This window comes from Schistocerca americana, chromosome 3 (assembly GCF_021461395.2).
Source record: "Schistocerca americana isolate TAMUIC-IGC-003095 chromosome 3, iqSchAmer2.1, whole genome shotgun sequence".
Lineage (NCBI taxonomy): Eukaryota > Metazoa > Arthropoda > Insecta > Orthoptera > Acrididae > Schistocerca > Schistocerca americana.
In genome coordinates, this window is record NC_060121.1 from 892,622,481 (window position 1) to 892,638,113 (window position 15,633).

General features: G+C 41.8%; 1 protein-coding gene across 1 annotated transcript in view; it reads right to left on the reverse strand.

The window, feature by feature from the left end:
- Positions 1-1,342: 1,342 nt before the first annotated feature.
- Positions 1,343-15,633, reverse strand: part of LOC124605600 (proton-coupled amino acid transporter-like protein CG1139) — a 201,212-nt gene continuing 186,921 nt past the window's right edge. The window contains exons 9-10 of the mRNA XM_047137392.1: positions 14,725-14,894; positions 1,343-2,859 (exon numbers count right to left, since the gene is read on the reverse strand). Of these exons, the coding sequence (XP_046993348.1) occupies positions 2,630-2,859; positions 14,725-14,894 (400 nt within the window). The 3' untranslated portion in view covers positions 1,343-2,629. The remainder of the gene's footprint in view (positions 2,860-14,724; positions 14,895-15,633) is intronic.

Consider the following 15,633-nt stretch of genomic DNA (forward strand, 5'->3'; position numbering starts at 1 on the left):
ATAGAAAAACATAAACTCATAGTATGTGCAGTTTCTGCATACTAGTTGATATGGAACCATTACTGGTGGTCTGAGACAAGTGTGGCTTACTGATACTCGTCACTGCTGTCATGATTATGAGTGGCTCAGAATTCAGCATTTGAAAGGCACGTTGAGGGTGTTTATTAATGAGCCTTCCGCTACACGATCCAACTCCATATCCTCAAATTCTGCATTGTGAACAGTTATCTGTGAGAACGATTTCCTGTTCCTTATTACTTGAATGGCCCAGTTTCCATTTCTTTTACCAATACAGCTATAGTGAAAATTTCGTTGCACATTCGCTTGCCTTTTCAAAAACTGGATGCTGTGGCAGCATACATTGAAAAACTGTCTGCATGTTTATGTTGAGAGGTAATGCACTGTGTGGACAACCCAGTCACGGACTGGAAAAAAGTGATAAACACCACTACGGACACTCCACAAACTACAGTGACTTATTTTCCAAAGTAGCACCTCTAGCGTCGTTGCGGTACGCCATTTTGGGCTATGAAACACAGTTCACTAACATGTGTTGTTCATTCAAGATGTCACACCCCTTGAAATATTCATTTTCGACACAAGATCCCTTTTCTCTAAATACTCAGCTTAGTCACTTCACTTCCCTTGTTTTCTGTGTATTAGAACAAGATCAAGATAATATTTCGTCCCGTGCACATGTATTTATGTGTGTGCGTGTGTATTTGATTTTTACCTTTTTTAAAATATTTTGGCAGATTTATGTTTATTTGTAACAAAGAATATTCTGACGAAGATATTTATCCACTGTATCCATTCGTCTCTGATAATAACATGAGGATGGTGCTAAGGATCGTAATATCTTATTCCTAAAAAGTGCATTATCATCATCGTTTACATTACCGTTTGCAAAAAGGAAGGTGTAGTGTAAACTCGTCATTCATTAACTTAGTTCCAGATACAGTATAGTTTACACAGAGTCTGAAAGACTGTTTGATAGGCAAATCCTACTCTACAGATAAATACCTTAACAGGGACTGTTAGACCAGCTTAAGTCAAACACTTGGTCAACAGACAAGTTAGGTATTTTGTGTATGACAGATTAACAGAAAAGGGCATAACTATGTTTCATTCTGACAGTGTACTAATTCTGTAAATATTATCAGTTCCAGTTTATTGTAATGTATTCACATATTTTGACAATCTTCTGACAAATGATCAAAGAAGTATTATATTCAAATGTTTTATGTTTTTTATGTTATACTTTCTGATTTATTCCACACCCACGAGAATCATCTCATTTTTGGGTCTATGGAACTAAAACTGAATCTAATCTAATCCAAATCATATAGTTGTGAAAGGAAATTTGTTATGTCATTCAGAATTTGTTGTTTCTTACGTAATGTAGCCCAGAACGTAGTAAGATTTTTGAAAGAAATATGCAACACAGAAACGCATTGCAGGCTGTTCTATCAGCAAGATATAGTACGGCACAAAAACAGAAATTTGACACTAAAACTATAAACAGATTTTATTATACATTCTAACATTACAATATTTCTTTATCACAATAAATATTACAATTGTGTCTTTTTCATAAGACAAGATATCAATATCTCAAAAAAATGAAATAAATAATATTTGGTAACATCTTTGGGAAATAAATCTATAGGAGTAGTTCTGGTAAAGAATGGCTAATAATAAATACATAACAATCTTCACGAAATATTTCAAGCAAAAGCTTTAAAAATAACTCAAAAATATAATAATAATATCTGCGTTTTAAAGCCATATTCATGGATATTTTATTTCTATGGGGAGTGTGATGTGTTGTTCAGTTTATAATTATTTCAAGAAAAAAGTTGAAACCTTATACCAAGACAATCCCAGCAGAGAAAAACTACTTTCAAAGAAAATACGTCGTAATGGTCGGAACATAATATGTGGAATACTTCTACACATGGTCTGGAGCAGTTGATTGCCTACCTATTGGGAAAATCTTGCTTCTCAGAATGTTTTAGCCATCAGTGGAAATATTCACTGCACTGCTGTACAAAGATATTTATAATAAACTGACTCCTACATGATCGTTTCTCTTACAATATTTTCTTTCTTCTGATTCGTTATCGTTGTAAAACTAAAAAAGCAAACAGTACCCCAAAAAAATCGTATAGTACGCACATGGGCAAGAAACAAACTGCGTTCTCATTTTGCAGGGTTCCGATCTAGAAAGAGTTCCATTGAAACTGTAAGTTGTTAAAGACACAAGATGAGCTTTCGGAAATGAATCTCATATCCGTCTGGCCTCTCCTCTCTCCACCTGTCTCTGTTTTATATCTGTCTCTCCCTCCCTCTCTCTCTCTCTCTCTCTCTCTCTCTCTTTCTCTTTCCAGGGCTCTCTTTTACATGTTTCTATGACAAAGAAGCAAATGGTTAGGAATACAGTGGTCTTATAAGGAACTGCAGATAACATGACGACGGCTGAATTGCTCGTCTCGCTGTGTGCACGAGGGACGTTTGGCAGTGGCCACACAGTGGCTACGAGAAGACCAGGAGGTCCCTGGATCGCCGTTTCAATCAGTGGGCAGCCCTCGCCACAGCCCACCGACACGGTGCAGCAGAGTGGTTAGTGCTACGAACCGAACGCCTCGATGATCTCGAGGATGCTGGTGTAGGACCCGGAGACGAGGGCGGCGAGCGAGAGGATGATGATGAGCGAGTCCTTGGCGAGCAGCCAGCGGCTGGGCCAGCAGGTGGCCATCTCGATGGCAGCTGGACACAGCAGGCCCAGCGTGGAGAAGCACACAGCCCCCACCAGCGACACCACGGGCCCCAGCTCCGGTACCGCCGCCGCCACGCCCACTGCAAGCAGTAAGCAGACCAACATTTGTCACACACTCAATACTCCCTCTTCTCCACAACTACTCCACACATGTGTTTGCATGTATTTTACACCTCCTCTTCCTTCCTGGAAAAGACTTCCGATTTTTGAACAGGTTTTCGTATGACTACAAAAACAGTTTGTTCCGAATAAAGTGTTTCTTTCTGTAACGTAAAAAAATAGTAAGTGAAAGATGTGACAAGTGAGGTAAAAGGCAGTTCATCATTGTAGGAATAAGTGATAACAAATTGAGACCAAATGAAAGACACAGTTCAAACAGTCGCACCAGAGTACAGTGTACTCCCCTCTGGCAAAAGAAGGGTATTGTTGATACGTCACATTCTGAGACCTCAAGGGACCACCACTTTAGTGTTGGAGGGAAGCGTGGGGGGTAAAAATCGTAGAGGGAGACCGAGAGATGTAGATCCAGAAGGATGCAGGTTGCACTAGTTACTCGGATATGAAGAGGCTTGCACAGTATAGACTAGTACGGAGAGCTGCATCAAACCAGTCTTCGGACTGAAGACTGCAACAGCAACAGCATTGGTGAGTTCTTCCATATACTAAGACATATTTAATGAATTTCTTGTTTCTCAGAAACTATTGGTACCAATTTAAAGGCTACGCCCCCCCCCCCTCCCATCCCACCCCTCCCCGAATTCATATCATAATGGGCACGTGATGTAGGATTAAAACTCAATCTATTCAAAACGTTACAGGTTTTGGTTGATATTCTAAGCTCATTATCCCGAAATACCAGGAATCCCTACTATAGAGGGTGAAAAGTACTTAAACCGACAAACTGTGGGAGGTTGTTGGATATATCAAAACAAATATTTTTCCCTAATGTCATTTTTTCCTATGAGGAATAATTAAACAGGTATAGGAAGATTTCTCTGGCGGCAAATTAATTAAATCAACAAACACTTTTCCATTTTTTTATGACCAAGGGACAACACATTAACACAACCCAATTTCAATTACAGTAGATTTTCAAAAATGCCTCCATTGACACATAAACAGAGGTTACACCGTCGGATCATGTTCTGTCTGAGACGGGCAAAAACCCCAGGAGTATCCTGAATTGTTCCTGCTGCTGCTACTATCCGGGCAACCAGATCCTCTTCTGATGCAACAGGAGTTGCGTAAACAAGGTTGCGCATCTCTCCCCACACAAAAAAAGACTAGAGGGGACATATCTGGGGATCGAGCAGGCCATGGTACAGGACCACCTCTGCCAATCCACGTTTCTGGGAACCGTCGGTCCAGGAATCGACGCACACGACGACTGAAATGTGCCGGCGTCCCGTTATGTTGGAACCACATGCGTTGTCTTGTAGGGAGCGGGACGTCTTCCAGCAATTCTGGCAATGCTCTGACGAGAAAATTGTAATAGTGCCTTCCATTTAATGGTCTAGGTAGCAGATACGGCCCAATTTAACAGTCCCGAAGTACACCGACCGACACATTCACGAAGAACCGCACTTCATGAGCGCTAGTAACTCTGACATGTGGGTTATCCTCACTCCAAATACGCGAATTGTGCATGTTGAAGACTCCATCACGCCCGAACGTTGCTTCATCGGTAAACAACACAGAGGATGGAAATGTAGGATGCATCTCACACTGTTCCAGGTACCACTGCGTAAACTGTGCTCTGGGCGGATAATCAGCTGGTTCCAGATTGTGGACACGCTGTAAGTGAAATGGACGTAACAATTGCTCTCGAAGGACTGTTCTGGAATTCGTTTGATTTGTCCCCATATTACGTGCAATTGCGCGAGTGCTTATTGAAGGATCCCGCTCCACATGCTGCAAGACAGCTTCCTCAAATTGCAGCGTTTTTACCGTGCGACGGCGTCCCTGTCTAAGTAATCTGCTCAATGACCCGGTCTCATGCAGACGTTGGTACACAGCAGCAAAGGTCGTATGATGTGGGGTACGGCGATTAGGATGTAGTACGCACCAACCATATCAGTGTACTCACTCCAGATGTATCGCTCCATTAGTAAACAAAGACAATGCACTACTACACTGGTGGACAGCAGTTGCCTACAACTGAAGAGCGTAATACGCCTTCCAACAACTGAATATCGTAATGCGGCCTGTAACAACTGAAGAGCGTAATACGGCCTCCACCGGTTTAAATAATCCTCATAGAAAAAAATGACATTAGGGAAAAATATTTGTTTTGAAGTCCCCTACAACCTCCCAGAGTTTGTCGGTTTAAATACTTTTCACCCTGTATATAATTCTAAACGGGACAAATATCAGCCTCTATCCCTCAGCAAATATCGTAGGTGAATTAATAGCTGGAAAGTTACACTGGGCTGAGCACACAGCTGCAATATCCATCTCTTCGCGCACGACGAAGGTATATAAAGGGCTATCCACCTGACCTGAAAAAGAAACTTGTGCAGACGCTTATGCATCTGTTTACTCTCCGCAGCGATGTTATGGCGCAAAGTCGTTCTCGGGAAAAGTCGTTGGGGGAACAGGGGCTGAACGCCTAATAGGCTGACACAACCGTTAATAAACGCTTTAAGAGATTTAATAAAGTTGCTAGTTCCCTGTCAAGAAAATGTTGAAACTGAAAAAAATATGTGTTAGTACATATTAGATATTTCACTGTGTTAGTTGCCACCAATGTACAAAGTCATATTAACATATAATTGACAAAGATTTGGTTGCGCTGTAGATGCTGTCAGTGGATGCAGAGACACAGGCTACTGTCAACCATTGGCTTCCAAGTAACGTTTTATTTACGGATGAAGCTGACTTGACGCACTATGATATTTTTCATTTTCGTGATACACAATCTTGGACTAATTTTCACGACTCTCCACATCACAAGGATTTCTCATTGATTGCTTTTAGGTGTACTGAGTGATCGTCTAATGGGGCTAGATGGAAGGATGTATCTTCCAGGACTGTTTGAGAATGCTCCCCTTTGTTGGAGAACGTGCAGCAGCATAATGGAGCACCGGCATTTTGCTGATGTTGAAAGACGACAGTTAATGTGCCAATATGGTTCAAAGTGGGAGCAGGGCCTGTTCCTTGCCCTTCAACCTCACCTGACTTCGATTCTGTGGACACTTAAGCCCCGTTAGAAGGGAAGTGAAGAGGAAAGCTTACTTTACAATTACATTTCTACTAACTAGGACCATTCTTCATACTGCACTCAATGGCGGCTCTTACGTTCCCAGTTGTCTCTCTCACCGTATACTTTGGGCTGTATCATTGTTAATCTTACCCATATATATATATATATGGGTATATATATATATATATATATATATATATATATATATATATATATATATATGAATGATTCATTTTGATACACCGTGTGTCAAAAAGAATCATCCGGCTCATAAAAGTCGTAATTCTTATGATATTAGAGATATGTAAGTGAGCAACGTACTATTGAAAAGAACAAACTGCCGAGTATTACGTCCGCAGCTCGTGGTCTAGTGGCTAGCATTGCTGCCTCTGGATGACGGGGTACTGGGTTCGATTCCCGGCCGAGTTGGCGATTTTTCTCTGCCCGGGGACTGGGTGTTTGTGTTGTCCTCATCATTTCATCAACATCTTTGGTGATAGTAGGTAGATTGGACTGGATAAAAAAATTGGACTCTGTAAAAATACTGTGCGTCCACTTCAGTTCTACTAAGATTGGTTCGGGACAACAGAAAGTGTTTAATATTCTACGTTTTGCGCAGTGCGGGTCAGTAATAACTGTTCAGCGTGACTTTCGTACTAGGTACGGTGTGGATCCTCCTACAGCACAGAGCATTAACTGATGGCATGAACAATTCCGAGAAACAGGTTGCTTCAGTAAAGGCAAATTGCCGGGCCGTCCCCGAGTGCCTGACACAGACGTCGAACGCATCCGCCATAGTTTCACAAAGTTTCCGTGGAAATCCGTTCGCCGTGTAGCTCGACAGCTCAACATGCCCTCGATGTCCGTCTGGCGCGTATTGCGTCGACGTTTACACATGAAACCATACAAAATTCAGGTAGTGCATAGTATTCCTGAAGGTGACAAACAACAATATGTGGAGTTCTGTAACTTCGATCTTCGCAAGATGGAGGATGATAGTTTTCTTCTACGCTTACAGTGACGAGGCAACATTCCACTTAAATGGAAAGGTGAAATGACATAATGTGAGAATATGGAGAACAGAACAACCTCATGAAGTTGAACAACATGAGAGGAACCCTCCAAAATTAAATGTGTTTTGTCCGTTTTCACGGGAAAATGTGTATGGTCCATTTTTATTTGCCGCGAACACTGTTACAGGAAGCACATATCTCTACATGCTTGAGAACTTCCTTTTCCCACAGTTGAAGACTAATTCAAACGACTTAGATTACGAACAGAATGGGGCACCGACACACTAGCATCTGTAAGTGCGGGAATTTTTAAATCAAAGGATTACTGAACGGTGGATCGGTCACACTGGACCAAATGATTCATTCTTAAATTACTCGCCTCCAAGGTCACCGGACCTGACTGTATGTGATTATTTCTTGTGGGGGTTTATAGAAGATTTGATTCCGTACTTCTGGATTTCCGGAAAGGTTTTGACACTGTACCATAGAAGCAGTAGTGAAATTGCGTGCTTGTGGAATATCGTCTCAGTTACGCCACTCGATTCGGGATTTCCTGTCAGAGAGGTCACAGCTCGTAATAACTGACGGAAAGTCATCGAGTAACACACAAGTGATTTCTCGCGTTCTCCAAGGTAGTGTTATAGGTCCTCTGCTGTTCCTTATCTATACAAACGATTTGGAAGACAATCTGATCAATCGTATTAGGTTGTTTCCACATGACGCTGTCGTTTAGCGACTAATAAAGTCATCAGAAGATCAAAACAAAGAGCAGAACGATTTAGAAAAACTATCTGCATGGTGCGAAAATTTGCAATTGATCCTAAGTAACGAAAAGTATGAGGTCACCCACATGACTTCTAAAAAGAATTCGTTAAACTTCGGCTATATGATAAATCAGTCTACTCTAAAAGCCGTAAATTCAACTAAATACCTAGGAACTACAATTGCCAACAACTTAAATCGGAAGGAACACCTAGAAAATGTTGTGGGGAAGGCTAACCAAAGACTTCGTTTTATTTGTAGAACACGTAGAAAATGTAATAGGTCTACTAAGGAGACTGCGTGCACTACGTTTGTCCGTCCTCTTTTAGAGTACTGCTGCGCCGTGTGCGATTCCTACCACATATAATTGACGGAGTACATCGAAAAAGTTCAATGAATGGCAGTACTCTCTGTATATCGTGAAATAGGGGATAAAGTGTAACTGAAATGATGCAGGATTTGGGATGGACATCATGAAAACAAAGGCGTTTTTTGTTGCGGCGGAATCATCTCACGAAATTCCAATCACCAAGTTTCTCCTCCGAATGCGAAAATATTTTGTTGACGCCGACCTACATAGGGAGAACCATGATAAAATAAGTGAAATTAGAGCTGGTACGGAAAGATATAGGTGTTCGTTCTCCCCGCGCACTATACGATATTGGAATAGTAGAGAATTGTGAAGGTGGGTCTATGAACCCTTTGCCAGGCACTTGAATGTGATTTTCAGGGTATCCATGTAGCTGTAGATGTAGAAGACTCTGTTTATGTCCTTCACTTACCAACAACAATGAATGAACAGAGATATCGCATAGCAGCAGCTGTGGAAGCTGTAACACAAAGACATGCTCAAGCAGTGTGGGAAGAATTTGAATACCGCATTAACATTTCCCGTGCATCTCAAAGGTAGCATATTGAACACTTATGAAAAGGTATGAATAAAATACTTTTTGAGATTCCCGTTCACCAAAAAACAAATTATTTCATTGTAAATTTTTATTACTTTCAGAAATATAGACGTGTCAAATCGGATAATCATTTGATATATATATATATATACATATATATATTAATAGAGGGAAACATTCCACGTGGGAAAAATACATCTAAAAACAAAGATGATGTGACTTACCGAACGAAAGCGCTGGCACGTCGATAGACACACAAACAAACACAAACATACACAGAAAATTCAAGCTTTCGCAACAAACTGTTGCCTCATCAGGAAAGAGGGAAGGAGAGGGAAAGACGAAAGGATGTGGGTTCTAAGGGAGAGGGTAAGGAGTCATTCCAATCCCGGGAGTGGAAAGACTTACCTTAGGGGAAAAAAGGACGGGTATACACTCGCACACACACGCATATCCATCCACACATATACAGACACAAGCAGACATATTTAAAGACTCAGATATTCTGCTATGTTTGTTTTCATCTCCCACAGTTGTTGGTGTTGTTGTTGTGGTCTTCAGTCTTGAGATTGGTTTGATGCAGCTCTCCATGCTACTCTATCCTGCGCAAGCTTCTTCATCTCCCAGTACCTACTGCAGCCTACATCCTTCTGAATCAGCTTAGTGTATTCATCTCTTGGCCTCCCTCTACGATTTTTACCCTCCACGCTGCCCTCCAATACTAAACTGGTGATCTCAGAACATGTCCAACCAACCGATCACTTCTTCTAGTCAAGTTGTGCCACAAACTCCTCTTCTCCCCATTTCTATTCAATACCTCCTCATTAGTTATGTGATCTACCCATCTAATCTTCAGCATTCTTCTGTAGCACCACATTTCGAAAGCTTCTATTCTCTTCTTGTCTAAACTATTTATCGTCCACGTTTCATTTCCATACATGGCTACAATCCATACTAATACTTTAAGAAACGACTTCCTGATATTTAAATCTGTACTCGATGTTAACAAATTTTTCTTCTTCAGAAAAGCTTTCCTTGCCATTGCCAGTATACATTTTATATCCTCTCTACTTCGACCATCATCAGTTTTTTTGCTCCCCAAATAGCAAAACTCCTTTACTACTTTAAGTGTCTCATTTCCTAATCTAATTCCCTCAGCATCACCCGACTTAATTCGACTACATTCCATTATCATCGTTTTGCTTTTGTTGATGTTCATCTTATACCCTCCTTTCAAGACACTGTCCATTCCGTCCAACTGCTCTTCCAAGGCCCTTTCTGTCTCTGACAGAATTGCAATGTCATCAGCGAACCTCAAAGTTTTTATTTCTTCTCCATGGATTTTAATACCTACTCCGAACTTTTCTTTTGTTTCCTTCCACTGCTTGCTCAATATACAGATTGAATAACATCGGGGATAGGCTACAACGCTGTCTCACTCCCTTCCCAACCACTGCTTCCCTTTCTTACCCCTCGACTCTTATAACTGCCATCTGCTTTCTGTACAAATTGTAAATAGCCTTGCGCTCGCTGTATTTTAACCTTGCCACCTTCAGACTTTGGAAGAGAGTATTCCAATCAACATTGTCAAAAGCTTTCTCTAAGTCTACAAATGCTAGAAACGAAGGTTTGCCTTTCCGTAATCTAGCTTCTAAGATAAGTCGTAAGGTCAGTATTGCCTCACGTGTTCCAACATTTCTCCGAAGTCCAAACTGATCTTCCCCGAGTTAGGCTTCTACCAGTTTTTCCATTCGTCTGTAAAGAATTCACGTTAGTATTTTGCAGCTGTGGATTATTAAACTGATTGTTCGGTAATTTTCACATCTGTCAACACCTGCTTTCTTTGGGATTGAAATTATTATATTCGTCTTGAAGTCTGAGGGTATTTGACCTGTCTCATACATCTTGCTCACCAGACGGTAAATTTTTGTCAGGACTGGCTCTCCGAAGGCTGCCAGTAGTTCTAATGGAATGTTGTCTACTCTGGGGGCTTTGTATCGACTCAGGTCTTTCAGTGCTCTGTCAAACTCTTCACGCAGTATCGTATCTCCCATTTCATCTTCATCTACGTCCTCTTCCATTTCCATAATATTGTCCTCAAGTACATCGCCCTTGTATAGACCATCTATATACTCCCTCCACCTTTCTGCTTTCCCTTCTTTGCTTAGAAATGGGTTTCCATCTGAGCTCTTGATATTCATACAAGTGGTTCTCTTTTCTCCAAAGGTCTCTTTAATTTTCCTGTAGGCAGTATCTATCTTACCCCTAGTGAGATAAGCCTCTACATCCTTACATTTGTCCTCTAGCAATCCCTGCTTAGCCATGTTGCACTTCCTGTCTATCTCATTTTTGAGACGTTTGTATTCCTTTTTGCCTGCTTCATTTACTGCATTTTTATATTTTCTCCTTTCATCAATTAAATTCAATATACCTTCTGTTACCCAAGGATTTCTACTATCCCTCGTCTTTCTACCTACTTGATCCTCTGCTGCCTTCACTATTTCATCCCTCAAAGCTACCCATTCTTCTTCTACTGTATTTCTTTCCCCCATTCCTGTCCGTAGTTCCCGAATGTTCTCCCTGAAACTCTGAACAATCTCTGGTTCTGTCAGTTTATCCAGGTCCCATCTCCTTAAATTCCCACCTTTTTGCAGTTTCTTCAGTTTTAATCTACAGTTCATAACCAATAGATTGTGATCAGAGTCCACATCTGCCCCTGGAAATGTCTTACAATTTGAAACCTGGTTCCTAAATCTGTGTTACCATTATATAATCTATCTGATACCTTTTAGTATCTCCAGGGTTCTTCCATGTATACAACCTTCTTTCATGAGTCTTGAACCAAGTGTTAGCTATGATTAAGTTATGCTCTGCACAAAATTCTACCATGTGGCTTCCTCTTTCATTTCTTACCCCCAATCCATATTCACCTACTATGTTTCCTTCTCTCCCTTTTCCTACTGACGAATTCCAGTCACCCATGACTATTAAATTTTCGTCTCCCTTCACTACCTGAATAATTACTTTTATCTCGTCATACATTTCATCAATTTCTTCATGATCTGCAGAGCTAGTTGGCATATAAACTTGTACTAATGTAGTAGGCGTGGGTTTCGTGTCTATCTTGGCCACAATAATGCGTTCACTATGCTGTATGTAGTAGCTTAGCCGTACTCCCATTTTTTTATTCATTATTAAACCTACTCCTGCATTACCCATATTTGATTTTGTATTTATAATCCTGTATTCACCTGACCAAAAGTCTTGTTCCTCCTGCCACCGAACTTCACTAATTCCCATTATATCTAACTTTAACCTATCTATTTCCCTTTTCAAATTTTCTAACCTACCTCCCCGATTAAGGGATCTGACATTCCAAGCTCCGATCCGTGTAACGCCAGTTTTCTTGTTCCTGATAACGACATCCTCTTGAGTAGTTCCCGCCCGGAGATTCGAATGGGGGACTATTGTACCTGCGAAATATTTTACCCAAGAGGACGCCATCATCATTTAATCATACAGTAAAGCTGCATGCCCTCGGGAAAAGTTACGGCTGTAGCATCATCTTGCTTTCAGCCGCTCGCAGTACCAGAACAGCAAGGCCATTTTGGTTAGTGTTACAAGGCCATATCAGTAAATCATCCAGACTGTTGCCCCTGCAACTACTGAAAAGGCTGCTGCCCCTCTTCAGGAACCACACGTTTGTCTGGCCTCTCAACAGATACCCCTCCGTTGTGGTTGCACCTACGGTACTGCTATCTGTATCGTTGAGGCACGCAAGCCTCCCCACCAAAGGCAAGGTCCATGGTTCATGGGGGCAAGTCTCCACAGTGTCCTTCATCAGATACGTTTCTCTTCTGTTTATAAACCGTCTTCTGCCGTAATTAGTGTTTTCGCCTTTTTATTTTACGTTTCTGTTAATACGAAAGAAGCAGAAAGAGAATTATCCAAAGCAGAATGAAAATATTTTTCCACAGTCCCCTTGAAGATGATACGTGCATCGTCAGCTTGCTTATGATAAAATTTGTGTTGGTTAAGAGAATTGTACTGGAAGCTTGTGTCTATACTTACTTAATCATCTATTGATATTAAAGTGTTTCCCTTGCACTGTAGTATTCAAAATGGTTCAAATGGCTCTGAGCACTATTGGACTTAACATCTGAGGTCATCAGTCCCCTAGAACTTAGAACTACTCAAACCTAACTAACCTAAGGACATTACACACGTCCATGCCCGAAGCAGGCTTCGAACCTGTGACGGCAGCGGTCGCGTGGTTCCAGGCTGAAGCGCCTAGAACCGCTCGGCCACTACGGGCGGCTTGTAATATTCAGCACAATTTTAATATCCCCACCAACGGCCGGTTTCGACATCGCCTCAGCGGCACTGCAGATCGCAGTTGACAATTACTACCTGGGACATTGTAACGAAGCAGAGTTGCCCACTGCTATCTTGTTTTGGTTTTAGGCTAAACTCCTTCAGTAACTTAGTTAAGCAATGTTTTTTTTTTCATTTCATTACTCAGATTCCGACTACAGATTTTGTGGCCTTCAGCTTCATAGCACAGAATTCAGAAATAGTTTAAATAAAATTCCCCTAGTAAAATCTATTATTTCATTACATTCTAATGTCTATTCTGAAAGTATTGAGCTAATTAGTTTTATTGGAAATGCATCCTATTAAAAGTTATGAACAACGACGTAAATTGAGCCATACATATTAAGTAAAATTCGAGTGAGCTAATAGATCAAATTCAGCTATAAGACTACATCCAAAAGAAAACCTAAATTTCACTGATTCCAGCAAAGTGTTTAAATTAGCCTAAAGTCTATTAGTTAAATAGATGTTAAGACTTGAAATCTGTAGCCTGTATGACTTTCAGTGCCAATTGTGACCAAACTACTGAATAATTCCGAGATCTGTTTTGGTACTTTTGCTAGCTATATTTCTCTACGTAAAATGACTCCAGTCTCAACTTTGTCAGTGCATTAATTAAGAATTAAGTAAATTTGAATAATTAAAAATTATTGTTCAAGAGGGCTGCCATAGTTGTAAGTCGGGAATTCCCACTGCGGATGCATAAGTTAGTTCTGCGCATGTTATTTAAGTAATAAAACGCAATAGTTAACTTCGAAACAAATTAGATAGGATCATTTTAACCCTGGGAAATTATGAACTATAATATATTAACAGAAATAGTCAAATATTCAAGCACTCGTCTATATAAGGTACGAGCTGGTGCAGTTCTCGGTTAGATTCTCAAGGAGCAAAGTGTGGCAAGTCGGTGCCGGAATGAGATGTGATAATACTTGAAACAGAAGCTTAACTTTTCCGGTCGGTACCAGAAAAGTGTAATTGTATTCGGCTTTGAACATTTAACGCGTGTTGAGAACATTGTTAAAGACTGGAAGTTTTTGACCTACCTAATAAGACGATTATTAAGTTTAAGAGGCCTGGTCACTTGAATATTGTGTGTGTGAGTGATAACAAATCGCACTGTGGTTGTCATAAGTGTTCAACAATGAAAACGGTCTTGACTTATGATTTTGGGAAACATAATCTAGGATCCTGGCTTCTTAATTGCAGTGTGATTTAGGTGAGACGGACGCAGCTACCGAGAAGACAATATTGAATAAGCAAAGCAAGGTAGGTCAACAACACTGCGCAGTATCTACTGGGTGAGGAAATATTTCACTACATCCGGTTGTGACGTGAACTTTAAGTGGCACTAATACAAGGATTCAGCCCGGCACGTTACAACATGTGTGTGATACTACGGGGCCAGCCTGTCAGTCATGATTATGTTAGTACAGTCTGTTGCATGAGCTGCTATCGATGAAAGGGTTCTGGCTATTGGATTTCGACCCTGGACTGTACCTGGACTTCCTTGTTCTTTTTATTAGCTTTCGTTCAGTCTTCTATTCTCAATGAACTCGGCTTTGTTCACGGATTACGCATTCGAATCGGGGGCGGACAGAGGAAGCGTGAGTGCCCAGCTGCCAGAGCAGAGCCCAGCTGTCAGGGCGTCACCTTGCGGACCTGCCAGCAGGTACCCACACTCACCTGTGAGCAGGACGACACAGACGCGCAGAGTGTACTCGAAGCGGTTCCAGCGCTTCTGCGACACGCGGTCGCCCACCATCTTCAGCACGATCTCCGTGGCCACGTGGAACTGCAGCGGGTACGTGAACATGATGGCCAGCCCGATCAGGATCTTCACCGCCTGGCCCAGTCTGCAACACGCCACTCGTTTCAGAAGGCGCCAGCAGTGTCGTCGGGATCGTCACACAATGCTATTGGAATGAGATTTTCACTCTGCAGCGGAGTGTGCGCTGATATGAAACTTCCTGGCAGATTAAAAGTGTGTGCCGGACCGAGACTCGAACTCGGGACCTTTGCCTTTCGCGGGCAAGTGTTCTACCAACTGAGCTACCCAAGCACGACTCACGCACCGTCCTCACAGCTTAACTTCTGCCAGTACCTCGTCTCCTACCATCCAATCTTAACAGAAGCTCTTCTGCGAAACGTGCAGAACTAGCACTCCTGAAAGAAAGGATATTGCGGAGACATGGCTTAGCCACAGCCTAGGGGATGTTTCCAGAATGAGATTTTCACTCTGCATCGGACTGTGTGCTGATATGAAACTTCCTGGCAGATTAAAAGTGTGTGCCGGACCGAGACTCGAACTCGGGACCTTTGCCTTTCGCGGGCAAGTGCTCTACCATCTGAGCTACCCAAGCGCGACTCACGCCCCGTCCCTCTTTCAGGAGTGCTAGTTCTGCAAGTTACGCCGAAGAGCTTCTGTTAAGATTGGAAGCTAGGTGACGAGGTACTGGCAGAATTAAAGCTGTGAGGACGTGGCGTGAGTCGTGCTTGGGTAGCTCAGTTGGTAGAGCACTTGCCCACGAAAGGCAAAGGTCCCGAGTTCGAGTCTCGGTCCGGCACACAGATTTAATCTGCCATGAAGTTTCA